This window comes from Arabidopsis thaliana, assembly GCF_000001735.4.
Source record: "Arabidopsis thaliana chromosome 1 sequence".
Taxonomy (NCBI): Eukaryota; Viridiplantae; Streptophyta; class Magnoliopsida; order Brassicales; family Brassicaceae; genus Arabidopsis; species Arabidopsis thaliana.
The window spans coordinates 3,171,527-3,185,486 of NC_003070.9; the positions used below are offsets into that span (position 1 = coordinate 3,171,527).

At 37.4% G+C, this 13,960-nt stretch overlaps 4 protein-coding genes, 1 long non-coding RNA gene and 1 other non-coding gene across 9 annotated transcripts; 2 read left to right on the plus strand and 4 right to left on the minus strand.

The window, feature by feature from the left end:
- Window positions 1–378: 378 nt before the first annotated feature.
- Window positions 379–1,984, plus strand: AT1G09794 (Cox19 family protein (CHCH motif)). The gene is made up of 2 exons (NM_001198023.2): window positions 379–755; window positions 1,690–1,984. The coding sequence occupies exons 1-2, from the start codon at window positions 670–672 to the stop codon at window positions 1,793–1,795; spliced, it is 192 nt and encodes a 63-aa protein (NP_001184952.1). The 5' UTR covers window positions 379–669; the 3' UTR covers window positions 1,796–1,984.
- A 23-nt stretch (window positions 1,985–2,007) lies between these two features.
- On the plus strand, window positions 2,008–5,384 carry ATP-PRT2 (ATP phosphoribosyl transferase 2). The gene is made up of 11 exons (NM_100852.2): window positions 2,008–2,358; window positions 2,928–2,987; window positions 3,094–3,207; window positions 3,471–3,536; window positions 3,615–3,722; window positions 3,825–3,908; window positions 4,227–4,328; window positions 4,416–4,529; window positions 4,604–4,684; window positions 4,779–4,898; window positions 5,069–5,384. The coding sequence occupies exons 1-11, from the start codon at window positions 2,062–2,064 to the stop codon at window positions 5,162–5,164; spliced, it is 1,242 nt and encodes a 413-aa protein (NP_563853.1). The 5' UTR covers window positions 2,008–2,061; the 3' UTR covers window positions 5,165–5,384.
- Window positions 2,340–2,896, minus strand: AT1G04723. Its single transcript, NR_138765.1, has one exon. It is a non-coding gene; the product is annotated as an other RNA (long non-coding RNA).
- Window positions 5,357–9,208, minus strand: AT1G09800 (Pseudouridine synthase family protein; the record flags this gene model as incomplete). 2 transcript variants are annotated; one of them, NM_100853.4, is made up of 10 exons in its annotated part: window positions 8,556–9,208; window positions 8,319–8,375; window positions 7,947–8,024; window positions 7,626–7,679; window positions 7,304–7,386; window positions 7,063–7,162; window positions 6,864–6,926; window positions 6,072–6,341; window positions 5,795–5,855; window positions 5,357–5,692 (listed from the first exon to the last, which is right to left on the minus strand). In NM_100853.4, the coding sequence occupies exons 1-10, from the start codon at window positions 8,808–8,810 to the stop codon at window positions 5,595–5,597; spliced, it is 1,119 nt and encodes a 372-aa protein (NP_172451.2). In that variant the 5' UTR covers window positions 8,811–9,208. The 2 variants fall into 2 exon arrangements, with proteins under 2 accessions (NP_172451.2, NP_001322359.1); NM_001331852.1 differs by having other exon boundaries at window positions 5,595–5,692; window positions 8,319–8,382; window positions 8,563–9,208.
- On the minus strand, window positions 9,022–9,210 carry U2.11. The gene has a single exon (NR_138766.1). It is a non-coding gene; the product is annotated as an other RNA (small nuclear RNA).
- Window positions 9,211–9,399: 189 nt separating this feature from the next.
- ECT11 (evolutionarily conserved C-terminal region 11) lies at window positions 9,400–12,698 on the minus strand. 3 transcript variants are annotated; one of them, NM_100854.5, is made up of 9 exons: window positions 12,558–12,698; window positions 11,801–11,847; window positions 11,603–11,664; window positions 11,473–11,521; window positions 11,227–11,291; window positions 10,952–11,137; window positions 10,354–10,827; window positions 9,876–10,262; window positions 9,400–9,773 (listed from the first exon to the last, which is right to left on the minus strand). In NM_100854.5, exons 2-9 carry the CDS (start codon window positions 11,826–11,828, stop codon window positions 9,612–9,614), a joined length of 1,413 nt encoding a protein of 470 aa, NP_172452.3. In that variant the 5' UTR covers window positions 11,829–11,847; window positions 12,558–12,698; the 3' UTR covers window positions 9,400–9,611. The 3 variants fall into 3 exon arrangements, with proteins under 3 accessions (NP_172452.3, NP_001320712.1, NP_001320713.1); NM_001331854.1 differs by having other exon boundaries at window positions 9,410–9,773; window positions 11,473–11,664; NM_001331853.1 differs by lacking the exons at window positions 11,603–11,664; window positions 11,801–11,847; window positions 12,558–12,698 and having other exon boundaries at window positions 11,227–11,473.
- Between the last annotated feature and the right edge of the window lie 1,262 nt (window positions 12,699–13,960).

Below are 13,960 nucleotides of genomic sequence, written 5' to 3' on the forward strand. Positions count from 1 at the left end.
TGAAAACTTTTTAACTAAGCAACCATTATATAAAATTACGAATAGAGGTCACAAATGATTCATATGCAATTAAACATGTTGACCAAGGGGAAATAAATAAAGATTAGAATTTAATTAGAGAAGAATGTGTCAGAAAGAGATGCGTTTTTCATGAGCGTCAACACCAAATAAGCTCTTTTCACGCCTTCCTTAGGCATTTCGTTTAATAAATAACATAGAGACGAAATTTAATTAACAATAATATGCCGTTATAAAGAAAATAACAGTTTTTATTGACAATGTAAAAGCACAACGATTATTAATTTATTATCTTTCAATTTATATCTTAAAATGGAAAAACAAAACCCAATATTAATCTATCAATTATTCATCTTACCAAAAAAATCTATCAATTATTCAAAAGTAGTGATTAGTGAATGAATATATTTCATCCTTCATTTGAAGTGTGGTGCAAGACGCGCGAACCAGAGAAATAACTCTAATCCGGTTTGGTTCGATTTATAAGATCAAAATGGTTTAAATTTTGGTTCATTAAGTTTGATCGGTTTGGTTGTGGTTTTTTATTGTTTCCCAAACTGCCGATGAATAGTCAAAGTTATGTCAAGTCGGTGATCGGAGAACTTTTTGACGCCGAGAGAGAGACAGAGAAGAAGCGAGAGCGAGAGAGAAATGGCGCAACCAAGCAAAGAACCCTGCAAGAAAGAGGCTTGTGACATCCAAGCCTGTCTTTCCAAAAACAATTTTCTTCCTCAAAGGTGATTGATTCCTTCTCTTTCTTTTTTCCTTTCATTATATCCCGCAGATTGATTATTCATCGCGATTGTCCGTGAAATCGATTTTGATGGTGAAGTGCTTTTTGCATTTGAAGATTCCTTCATGTTTCTTATGACTTATGAGGCTAGTGAATTGGATATCCATTTAATTGAAGATTTGGGTTGTGATCTTAGTTTTGGGGGTTTAGGGTTCATGTCTCGATCATTATGTTTTCAGCTAAGTTATTTCTCTTGCTAGCATAAGATTTGATGAATCCTTGAAGGCTTTAAGAATCCTTTTTCTTAGTAACTGTGAGGTTTGGTGTGGAGATTATTGACCAAATTTCCAAGTTTAGGTACTAGTGTTATAACTTACCTAGTTTGAGAAACAGAGATGGATGAGTAGAACCTGAATCATGTCGTTTCGTATTGTCGGATGAGCAAAATCAGGCTGGTTATAGATATCCTCACTATATATTGTATATTCGTCTTTGGATTGTGTTAAAAGTTGGCTTCTCTTGAGGGAAAAAAATTGAATGCATTGTCACTTTGTTTGCATGTACTTACCTTGGTTTCACTTATGAGCTACTATAAGAAAACGAATCTGGTTTTCTTCTTTTGATTAACGATTTTTCATAAGGCTCTTGACTCTTTGATCTACATGACTACAGGATCTCCAGGTTTTATCATGTTTTGTGCATAGAATTATCTTTAGTAATCATTCATGTCTCTATGCCTTACTTTAGACAGTTCCATGAAAAGTTTGAGAAATAGCATCATGATTAACTCAGTTAAGAGATGTTGAAGAACAACAACGACAACATCACTTTCGATATGATAGTTTTCTACATAATGTTATCATTCAAATAATACACTGTAGAATAGTTTTACTGGAGATGCTAATAAGACTTTTGTGTGGATTTGTTGGGGGTGGCAGGTGCCAGAGAGTGATAGAGATGTTACAGGCATGTTGTGAGAGATGCAATAACGAGTCAACACATTGTGGATCTGTAGCTGCTCTCTTGAAGCAAATCAAGAAGTAACAACAATAAGCAAAGGACTAATCCCTCTAAACCTGCTAGAGGCATCAGAAGAGACTACAAAGCAAATTTCTCTTTCTGTCTGTATAAATATTAAATAGCAAATAAAAAACATCTTTGAGTGTAATAAATAATTCCGGCTATTATTTTTTAATTAAATTTGAAATTTGTGAGTATCCACGTGTACACTGGGATATTTATAACGGCCTAGCTTTGTGCAATTATATCCGCCGACCATCTCTCTCCTCCGTCACCGAGGGAGAGCAACCATGCCAATCTCAATTCCCCTTAACGCCACTCTACAATACTCGTCTCCTTCTTCTTCTTCTTCTTCTTCTTCTCTCGTACCTTCTTCCCCTCTTTTCTCTCCGATTCCTTCAACCACTGTTTCCCTTACCGGAATTCGCCAGCGATGCCTCAGGATGGTCACTTCTTGCGTCTCCAACGCTCAGAAATCCGTCCTGAATGGTGCCACCGATTCCGTCTCTGTCGTCGGGCGGGAGCAGATTCGTCTTGGTCTTCCTAGCAAAGGACGCATGGCCGCCGATTCGCTGGATCTTCTCAAGGTGAGTGTTTTGGGGAGTGGTTGTGTTTCCCTTACAAAATTGAGGATTGTGCTGACAAATTTCCATGGAGATTTGGAGTTTTTTTTGTATCTGAGTTGCCGAAACTTGAATTTGTTCTGGGAATTGCTCCTCACAATGCTCGCCATTTTTGGCACTGGAGTCTCCTTTAATTCTCAGTTTATCACTGGAGATAATCGTAGATTACTGGGATATAAAATATCACTGGAGAAGATATAGTAGGGAGCTATACTTACTCAAGGACTAGTCTTTCTTATATTTGAGCTATTGACTCTGTTTTGAAGCCTAAATATTGATTGCTGAGCTTGCACATCGCTCCCTTGGGGAAGTTAGGTATTTGAGTGTTCTACTGTTGTGGTTTTGTCTCTGTTTGATGGTCTCTTGCTTATAGATCACATTCTCCTTGTTTGCTTTCTTGGGTTTTTGCAAGGTTTCATTTTTTGATCCTTTGATTTCTTAAATGATTTTTCACTCTCAGTATCTCTTAGCAACGCATGATTTTCAATCTCATAGATCCTTACAACTCTTTTACTTTCCCCTTTCTCATGAAGGATTGCCAATTGTTTGTCAAACAAGTCAATCCACGACAATATGTTGCTCAAATTCCTCAGGTATGCATTTAGAGAGAAGGCAAACGCGTATTGACTTACTAATCTATCATTGTTTGTTTGGTGTAACGCAATTTGTAATGGTAATCTCAATCTTCTTGTCCTCCAGTTACCAAATACTGAAGTTTGGTTTCAACGACCAAAAGACATTGTCAGAAAGTTGCTATCAGGAGATCTGGATCTAGGCATCGTTGGTCTTGACATAGTTGGTGAATTTGGTCAGGTAAATGACATCATAATCATATATCTTGATTAGCAGACACCTGTTGAGATTCTAGGGTATCTTAGTGCTGGTGCCTGGTGCTTAATGATTATACTGATTTTCATGGTAGAGACAAAGAAACGAGTCTAATCTTGTTATTTGTTCTTCTGCGGTTTTCCTTGACATTGCTAAACCATACTGTTTGCGTTAGCTTATATGACTTAGACTTGTCTTCCGAAGGCCATTTGGCATCAAAATTTAGAGATTTCGAGTTCTATTTTCAGGGAAATGAAGATCTTATCATTGTCCACGAAGCTCTCAACTTTGGAGATTGTCATCTCTCCCTTGCCGTACGTTCAAATCTATTGTAGTTGTGGCTTATCATCAATACAGATGACTTCTTGATTGCTCTTTTCATATGATTTCAGATACCCAATTATGGAATATTTGAGAATATAAAATCTCTGAAGGAGCTAGCACAAATGCCTCAATGGACCGAGGAAAGACCTTTACGAGTTGCTACAGGATTCACTTATGTATGATGAGTTACAAGTGTTCCTTTGGCTCATTATTGTCTTTTAATCTTTTTCCGGAATGCAATTTAATTGTTTTGAAGTTTATCCAACTTGTGTTTGCAGCTAGGCCCCAAATTTATGAAAGACAACGGTATAAAGCATGTGACTTTCTCAACTGCAGATGGAGCCCTAGAGGCAGCGCCTGCGGTGAGATTTACAATGTTTTCAAATCAGCCCTAGATTTCGAACTATGCACCCTTATTAGACTACCAAGTTTCCATTAGGATTAAAAAAGCTTGGAATTTGTATGAAATGTTGAGTACATTTAGATATTTTTACAAGAGAGTTATCGGATTCTTCTCTTATCTTTTCAGAGTTATTCTTGCTGATATGAGATTAACGTTCCAAATTGTGAAAGTATTTTGCTATTATGTCCCATCAGCGTGAGATGATGGATTATAGTTATAGAGAAAGAAACTACTGTTGTGTGCAGTGTTTGTTGACACATATGCTCTTGTTAATTAGATGGGGATAGCTGATGCCATTTTAGACCTTGTGAGCAGTGGGACAACCCTTAAAGAGAACAACTTAAAAGAAATTGAAGGAGGGGTTGTGCTGGAAAGTCAGGTATGACATGAAGATCTTTGGAATTGATTATTTTTTCGCACTTGGCAACCGGTGTACCAATTTTTTTTTCTTTTTACGTACTATCAGGCTGCACTAGTGGCGAGTAGAAGGGCATTGACTGAGAGAAAAGGAGCACTAGAAACAGTGCATGAGATTCTCGAGAGATTAGAGGCTCATTTGAAGGCAAATGGTCAATTCACTGTACGTGCATATTAATTGTGATGTTTCACCTTATTTCTACTTTTGCTTTCTTTCATCCGATGTTTTCACTCCAGGTGGTTGCAAACATGAGAGGAACGGATGCTGAAGAAGTGGCTGAACGTGTGAAAACCCAACCATCACTATCAGGATTGCAGGTAAAGTTTGATAACATTTGGATATCTTTCGATGTAGTTCCACTGAGTTTGTAGGTGATCGTTCAGACGATTGTGCTTATTTTGTGATGTGCAGGGACCAACAATAAGTCCAGTTTATTGTAAACGAGATGGAAAAGTAACAATTGAGTACTATGCCATTGTGATATGTGTACCAAAAAAAGCGCTTTATGAGTCTGTGCAGCAACTGAGAGCGGTTAGTAATGATATCCACCTTTGCTTCCACCTCCCCCTTTTACTCTAAGATTGTCATTATTTAAGGGATTTACAAATACATGGCAAACCACATTGTTTTTGGTACTGAGATCAGTCTTTTGTCTCAAATCTCGGATGTGTTCTTAAGTAATGTGTCACATGTGATTGCAGGTGGGAGGAAGTGGGGTACTAGTTTCTCCTGTAACATACATTTTTCATGAGGAGACTCCCAGATGGAGTCAGCTTCTGAGTAACCTCGGCCTTTGATGCTGCTTCTCAGACATACTTTGGTTTAGTCAGATGCATTCGTTGGAGGAACTCTTTTGGTCAAACACTACAATGTCTTTCTTTTTTGGGTTTTATCTTTGTGGATCTTATAGTAGAAAAAACAGAGGTTGTCTCTTTTAAGCCTTTTAAGTCCATCTATGCCATTTCAGTTTTTCAGGAGTCAACACTTTTAAAAACCAATTTTATCAAAGCATTCGTAGAAGGAGGTCAAAACATTCCAAATGAAATACTCGAAATTGATCCGCCCGTACATCACTATTTCCAGTTCATTGGATTCAGTAACTCAGGAGTGATGGTGTAACACATAAGAACTCAGTATCTCTATCTATTCAGCTAATCAGCTTCTGAACAAAAACCAATATTGGTGACTCCTCGCCCATTGTTGCGGAAATGAAGTAAATTCACGTATTCATGGAAACTCATATCTGACACGGGCAAGATACAGACCAGATGCAGGAGCCATGGGTTTTGCTGCACTCACTGTCTTCGCCTCCAGGATTCGTTCAACTGAAGCAAATTCATAGATAACCCAATGGATGTTTTAAACATTGTTCAATTCCAATCAAACCCACAACTGTAAACTCTGTAATGACAGAGACAATGACATACCGTCTGAGACCGTCAATTCTCCAGTGCCTACGCATTTCAGTGCTCCTACAATCAGTCGAACCTGCACAGCATAAAGAGACTAAAAATCAACACACCACATAGAGCATCACAATTCGTCTCTTACACTTTCAAATCAAATTGATATGTTTCTCATTGGAAGTTTCACACACAACAAAATAAGGACATGTGGACAACTATTACTATATGTATCAATCAAGAGACTACAGTTGATACACATGATCCACCAAGAGATACAGACAATGAATAGAAATCAAACCTGGTGGTACAGAAAACCCCGGGAACGTGCTGTAACTACATAGCAGCGGTGGCGTCTCCTTCTACCAAAAGAATCACCCTCTGTAGAGCCCTCCACTTCTCCAACATTAGTAGTAACACCAGCAGTCTCAGACTTGGGTTGATTGGAACATGCGAGAGGATCTCCATTGTTTAGGTTACTCAACGTCCTTTCCGTGATAGATGGAAAATATGGAGTTGATGGTACTTCAGTGATATTTAGTTCATCTAAAGATCTCATAGGTGACTTTGCCTGCATAACAACAAGTCACCAAAAGGTTTATCAGGTTTCCGGAAGAACATCAGTCTACACATGGAAAAACTTCTTCATAGATACAGACAGTTATCTTCCCATTTCTACAAATCACTGAGACGAAAGGATACATATGCATCTTAAAGAACCAAGATTGACTTGCACATCTATTGACTACAGAAAACAAAACGAGAATTTACAAGATTAATTTGATATGTTGTGACTGAGAATACTACAAATGAACAAGCTTTGCCAAAAAATAGAGCAGGATTACACAAAATTATATTCTGCAGGAGACATCAACCCGCTAGAGCTAACATACATTCATACTTGGTCACATGGTCACAAACACAAACAAATATATAAGGTCTACCAAGTACCAATCTACAATTGAGATGCATTGATCAAGGATTCTATGAATGGGAATGGAAAAATATCCAACCATTCAAAAAAATTCATATTGATTGTGTATCAGTATGATATAAAGAGATATTTAAACAAAAACAGACAAAGAAACTTGACCTGGCAACCAGCTGCCCTGAAGGAGCTAAAATCATGAGATCCAACAAGAACTCTGCATGCTTCCTGTACACCAATCATTGATGATGTTGTTAGAGATCTCTTATTCTCACTGTGAAAAGGACTCTTCGTTTAAGGGAAAATAAATTTTTTGGATCAGTGCTGATATTTAAGCTGACAATACAGTAGTTAGTAAGTGAACCTGCATAAAGCGAAGATTTAACTCCTCAGGAACATGCCAGCAACGGTCTTTTTCAAGGATTGATAATGGATCTGACCCGGATAGCAAGCGGTAGAAGTATCTACAATGAGTGAATAAATTCTCAATTTCCAATTGAAGGGAATATACTTTCAAATCATAACCTAGTACTCTACAATACTATCAGCACACATATGGATCATCAAAATCTCTAGAACAACTGAAACTAAATTAGAATACCTACGTGCGCTCCTGGGCCTTATATCTGGCATGATAATTACTTGGGACACACCGAACATCAATCACCATAACATCACCATCTTTTCTCTGCTTAATAACAACATAAGGATTTTAATGAGATAACGAATAGTAGATAGGTCAAAGTAGATGAAAGTAAGCACTAAGGAAAAGACAGGTTGGAGAAACTTAAACGAAATTGTCAACAGGTCTAAGTAAATTTGGTTAAGATCACTAGTTACAGGATAATTTTGTGGGAGTGGCCATGGAATGAGAAGAAAACCCATTGTATCTAATAGGTACAATTCGAAAAGAATTCAGATATTAACCTGTAAAAAATGGTTCACCGCTCTCTGGACCACACCAGGCTCATGAGGTGGTAACTACAGTTAAAAAAATAGCGTCCAAGTGAGAATGCAAATGTATCTGTCCTTAATAGTTCGCAAGAGCATTAAGCATATAAGATAGCATGTGTTTGTGAATACACGTTGCAGAATCTAACCATATTCATGTATAAACCAGACTACAATTGGGACATATGAGATTCAAAACAATGTGTATTTATAATTTATGTTAACATGGACGTGACTCAAATAATTCCATTCGTAAGCCACAAGATAAAAAGAAAGCTGTTGGCGCAAAAGAAATACCACTTCACCAGGCTTCCTTTTACTGATGCGTTCCACATCAACATGACAAACATTTGACAGTGCATGCACTCCGGCATCCTAAAAGACGCTATATCAATGTCAGATAACATAAACCATAAAAAGAAATGAGCATTTCATTGAAATATATCTAATTCATCAATACTAACTTTCTATAGATATCAATTTACTGCAAAGCATGGTCCTTATGAATCTATAGTGACAAAGGGCAATCCAAAACTAGTTGAAACGTTTCTTCAGACACGAATAAGAGATTGATCATTTATATATATGTAGGTTCTAGGTAATAACTGCTCGAACAAAACCTAAAATTCTTAACTCGCTGGCCAATAAACTTATGTAAGAAGCTCGTACCGTTCGACTTGAGCAAAAGATCTTTACTGGTTGGCCTATAAACTTATGAAAAGCCTCCTGCAATGTATTGCAAAAATGTATCAATTCACACATGAATCCTCCTAAGAAACTTGTCAGCCAATATAAACTAGGCCTAAGCTCGCTCTATGGAACATAATTAGCTGTGAAATCAATCAATGCCAGGCAAATCTTGAAGGAACAGAGCAGTAGTATAAGAAATTACAGACACGCAACAACCTGCAATACACCGACGACGGTGCGGTCCTTAGCTTGCTGTTGTGAACCGGAGAAACGAGTTCCGATGTACTCAATGGCAACCAAGTAACGCTGCACTCTAGGGTTTACTGGGTTCATGGACTCCAAGTCGGCCAATCCCTGCTGTTCCTCTGATTCTTCGTCACTAAATCCCTCGATTCTCGCAACCTTTGAGAGTCTCTCGAGTGATTCCTCACTAGCTGTACAATCGAGAGGATGCTTCAGATTATCGGACATGACTCACTCACTCACTGATTTATGATATCTCACACCGTCTCAAGCTCAGTGCCAATGTCTAGAGGGTTTAAGAAATATGGTGTCGTTTGGATGGATGCTCGATTAATCAAATTTCGGTTTAGCTTTCATTTGGTATGCTCTCCAATCATATTTTTTCAGATTAATATATTCACTAATTATGAATGATTTTAACTATTTGTTGATGGGATGAGCCAAGCCCGTGCAGTAGTGCAACGCATGGGCGACTCGCGAAAGCCCAGATAGCAAGCTATCTTAGTGGGCTTTCTCCCTTTAAAAATAGAGTTAATATCGTGTGGGCCGATGGCCCACATATCAGATATTAAACTGATAAGAACAGATACTACACTTGATCTTAGCCAAAAGGCCGAGAAAGGTATGATTTGAAAGTGAGACCCAGCTTCCTTTATATATTATCAGACTTGGGAGACGTTCTCTTCTACTTGTCGATGTGGGACAAAAACCAAAACTTATGAAAGAGCAAAGAACAGTTTGCTTAGTTTCTGAGAAAATTCCGAACACATTTGTGTGCATCTTCTTCTAATGATCATGATTTGTTTACTTTACCCTAATTTCCTCGCTGTATCTGAAAAGTGATTTATCATTGAGATCGTGAAAATGAATCCGTGGGCCTAAAGACATCTGAATATGAAATAGAAAAAATAGAAACCAAACCCTAACAACGGAAGAAAAAAAAACCCTAATGATTCCTGAACTGACTAAAGCAATTCATGAATGAATAAAATAAAGAAGACGAGGAATTAAAGATTGACGAATGTCATCTCATGTTGAATTGCCAGTGTTCTTCTTGTAACCAGAGTAGCCTCTTATGGAAAGATACTTGGTTTGATTGACAAGAGATGCTTGTGTTTTGCTATTGCTACTTCTGTTCCAATTATATCCTCTTTCTTGGTGATTCATTCTCCTGTTGCCTTCCATCTCATACTGATTCAATAAACACAAAACTCGGGGTTTAGATAAAAACACAAAGTTGTAGTATATATAGAGAAGATGAACTCAAGTTAGTCAAGGTCGTGAGCATCTTACGTCATAGTCTTTCTCTTTGAAGAGATCCATGCGAAGAGTGGCTGGTTTATGCTCCTTCTTCGCTCGAAGAGACTTCTCTCGCTCTTCGTAGAAGTCCATGTCGTCTAACAAAAATGTTACCGCAGAGTACTTCTTGAATATCGAAAGCATTTGGAGACCTTCTTTGAGTTTGATCTCGTGAGTATCTCTCGTATGAGTAACTGGCTTGTCCTCATTGTTGTCGAGGATGATATGGCGTAGTTCCCAGTTAGGAATATCTTTAACCACATGCCATTCAACAGGGAAAAAGCCACTCCACTTATCAACCTGCCAGAAATCCAAATCCTTGTTGAAGTCCACATATCCAACCATCTCAGCTAATCCCACAAATTGTCTACTCGCATTCACCTGTATAAAGGACGGGTAAGACATCAAACATGAGACTAACAAAACACCCTTAGCCATACAAGAAAAGAAGACACATCTCAAGTTCACTCACCGAGAAGAAGAGAAATATTGGACGTTTCTTGCCATCCTCGAGTGTTTTTGTTTCAGCATCACGGAAAGCTGCATCGAGTTTCTTGTTTCCGTTGATAGTGCTTGACCACACAGAATATTTGATACTCTTGTGAACATCATCTTCGCTGTACGACTTGATTACGAAAAACTTGGCATCTTCATAGTCAGTCTGAAAGTCAGGGAGGTTATACATCTCTCTACGAAGAGCCAAGGCAAACGAATTGTTTTGCTTCAGTGGTGACGACTCGGAAGGAGGACGAGTCTTTGCATTGGCTCTCGGACCACATTTCAATTCAACCAAGTAGTCAGACTCTCCATTTCTCTCAGGTTTCTTATTATGATCCCTTTGATCCCAGAAACCATTATTTGAGTTTCCATTAATGTAACCAGAATATGGGACACAGCTTGTCTTCTGATTGGAGAATGTTAAGAACTGTCCTGCGGCTTCCTTTCCCTTTAAAAAGGCAAATAGAATCAATTTTAATCAAACCTTTTACATTAAGAGGAAACCTTAAGTAAGATATTGTCATGCAAAAATCTTGACTTCAACTATTTATAAATAGATATGTGTAAGGTACCTTAAATGGTGGTCTGAATGCATGTGCTTGTGTATTGGGAGGAAGTCTACCAGCACCATTGAAATTTCCAAGAGGCTTAGGAGCCGAAAAAGAAGTTTGAGACAAACAATTGCTTCCTTTTGGTCGATCTCCACGCAAAGTCGAATCAGCATAGACATCTGAGCTGTTTTTGTCACGGTGATTTCCCTATGAAAATGACCCAGCGCCAAACATGATAGCATGTCAAAACAAAGAAATTACATCAGATCTATAAAAGCAAATGGACAAAATCAAACCTTTCGAAAATCTGTAGTATGTGCTTGGCCATTGTCATTTGGCTGAGAAGATACTACATCAGATCCTGCAAAATGCATCACAAGCAACAATCACTTAAGAAAATACCTATATATAGATCATTCACTACTGAGCCATAATAACAGATTATGCAAATAGAAATTTAAAAATCTATCAAGAATAATAAGAAAATAGCAGACTTATTTTAGGTGGTTGATAAGAACCAAACCCTTAATAATCTGTCTTACCATTAGCACAAGCAGTGACAGTAAGAGACGGGGTACTCTTTGGAGGAGACTGAAAAGATAACCAAACTTTATGTAAAAGCATTCTTTGCTAGCAGCAGATTGAGTATGTGGCTAATAAGATTGTAAATACCTCATCCTGTTTCTTTGTTGTAGAATCAAGAGCTGGTACTGTTTGCGCAAAAGTAGCCTCAGCTAGAGTTAATATTAAGGGGCAAACACTAATTGATATAACAAGGAATTTGAAATCAATCACAAAAGCATTGTCTTAATAAAAACTCAATCAAGTAAAGAAGTACAGAACAAAAAATGCGCTAGCATTTAAGGATACAATCCAGAGTATTCTTTTCAGTGGCCATTATCAATTTTGAAGATACACTGCAACCATTGAAAGGGAACAAAAGAAAAAGGTTAGTATGGAGAATCAACTAATCTGTTTATGGTAGTCAGCAATAAACAGCCATTTAGATTCATCACTTCCTCGGTAAAAGACCACAAAAGAGATAACTACTAAAGTTCTACGCTTTGGGTTAGAGTCTGATGCAATAATACAAAACAAAAGGGCAGTCAGAATTATGGTCTCTCCCCAGAAAGAACAACGCTAAATCGCAGGATATGCACAATTTTAGTAACTTTAGTCAAATGGAAAAGATATAAACTGTTCCCAGTGATAGAGATTACAGAACTAAGGACCCTAACAGAACAACTTTCTGCAGAATTATAGGATTTCTGAAGCAAAACGGATAATTCATTCCCATGAGTTAACGTTACAAGGGAAAACATGACGCCGGGAGATACTCAACGAGCAATTCCAATAAAGACAAAAACTCTGAGTTCTAATATCTCTACTTGGACAGAACTCAACATGAACAAATACTGTCAAAACATGCCCTTTTACTTCACCATAAAGTTTCCAAAACATAACACAGTTTACAATGGAAACTAACAGTTCCAATCTTAATGACAAAACAGAGAATTCTGAAGAAGAAGAAAAAAACAATTCGGAGCATATGGGACTCAGAATTGTCCAAGAACTAAACAGATCAATGATTAGTTGGAAACAGAAAGCGGGCTGATAAGAAGCAAACCTGAGAAAACGGGTTTAGAGCCGCCGTAAAACCAAACAGGGGAAACCGCTTGAAGAGGTTGTGTATGTGTTAAGTGTACTTTGGAATTCACAAGTGGGGGAGTTGCGACGACGACCAAACCGAACCCTCACAGAAAAAGAGAAGCTTCCGACGGCTAAGATTATCTTATAACTTTTCCTTTCAGGAGGAAATCTTCACCGTTGGATTCAGATGTTCATGGTTTGGGCCTCAAAGGCCCGGTCAATATTAAGACTATAATTATCCATTATGTATTCAAGCAAACCCCAACCAAAAAAGGCCGAGATAGTAGTACGTAAGTCATTTGATGCCATATGATACAAACCAGTTAACCATGTGCATGCATGTATATATAGACGCCAGGTTTAATTCCATGACCTCGCAAACGCAAAGCTACAAATTTGGCGATTGTTCATATACATAGAGTAAAAACTGAACAACAGCAGTCATGAATGACAGTAGCCAGTAGCTAGGTCTATTCTTTTTTTCCATTAGCTTTCGATTTTTTTTTTCTTTTTAATGAGAGTTTAGGGATTCGCGACGCTAGAAAAGTTATAGTCAAAAAAGGAAGACAGCAAAATTTAGAACTTTGACTAAAAAGTTCATTACTCACACAAATTTATTTTTACGGACTCTAGTCTAATTAAGTGCTATTTAATATTTCTAATATGTGTATTAGTTTCAAATCCCGATGCGTGTGGGTTCTGACAATTTAATCCGTATCAGAGATATCTTGATCCGAATTTGCGAAAAAAGCAAAAAATGTAAAAAACTCTTAAAGCTACATTTATAAAATACTTGACAACTAAAATCTAAACATATCACTAATGCAGGAACAATTCCCTATATATATTAATATATATACATATAATTTAATTAAGTATGTATATGGTTCGACGCATACGAGATTCTATTATTATATGATAGCATGCATTCAGAAGTTCCTGCATTAGTTTCGTGGAAGAAGAGATGCATTCTTTCTTGTATTTTACCATTACTCTCCGGTTATATTTTTATTGAGTTGTGTTTTGCTAATGAAAACAACAACAATTATACAGTTATGTAGTCTTATGTTCATGTCTGCACCTTCATAAATATAGCCAAATTTGTTGTATCCATCACAGAGTCGGTCTGGTTGGAGAAATTCCTTTAGGACTTACAAAAAGAGAAAGAAATAAAAGAAGAAATGGTTCAAATAAAGACAGCAAATGCAAAAGAAAAAGCTAAAGAGTGAATAGAAGAAGAGCAGTCACATGACATGATGGCCTTTTTTTTTTTTTTTTTGTCATGAATGATCTGTGACAATGAGTCACAAAAGGCAAAATCCCCAATTCTCTTCTATTTTCTACATTAAAATCATTCCTACTTTTGAATTTTGCTTTGCT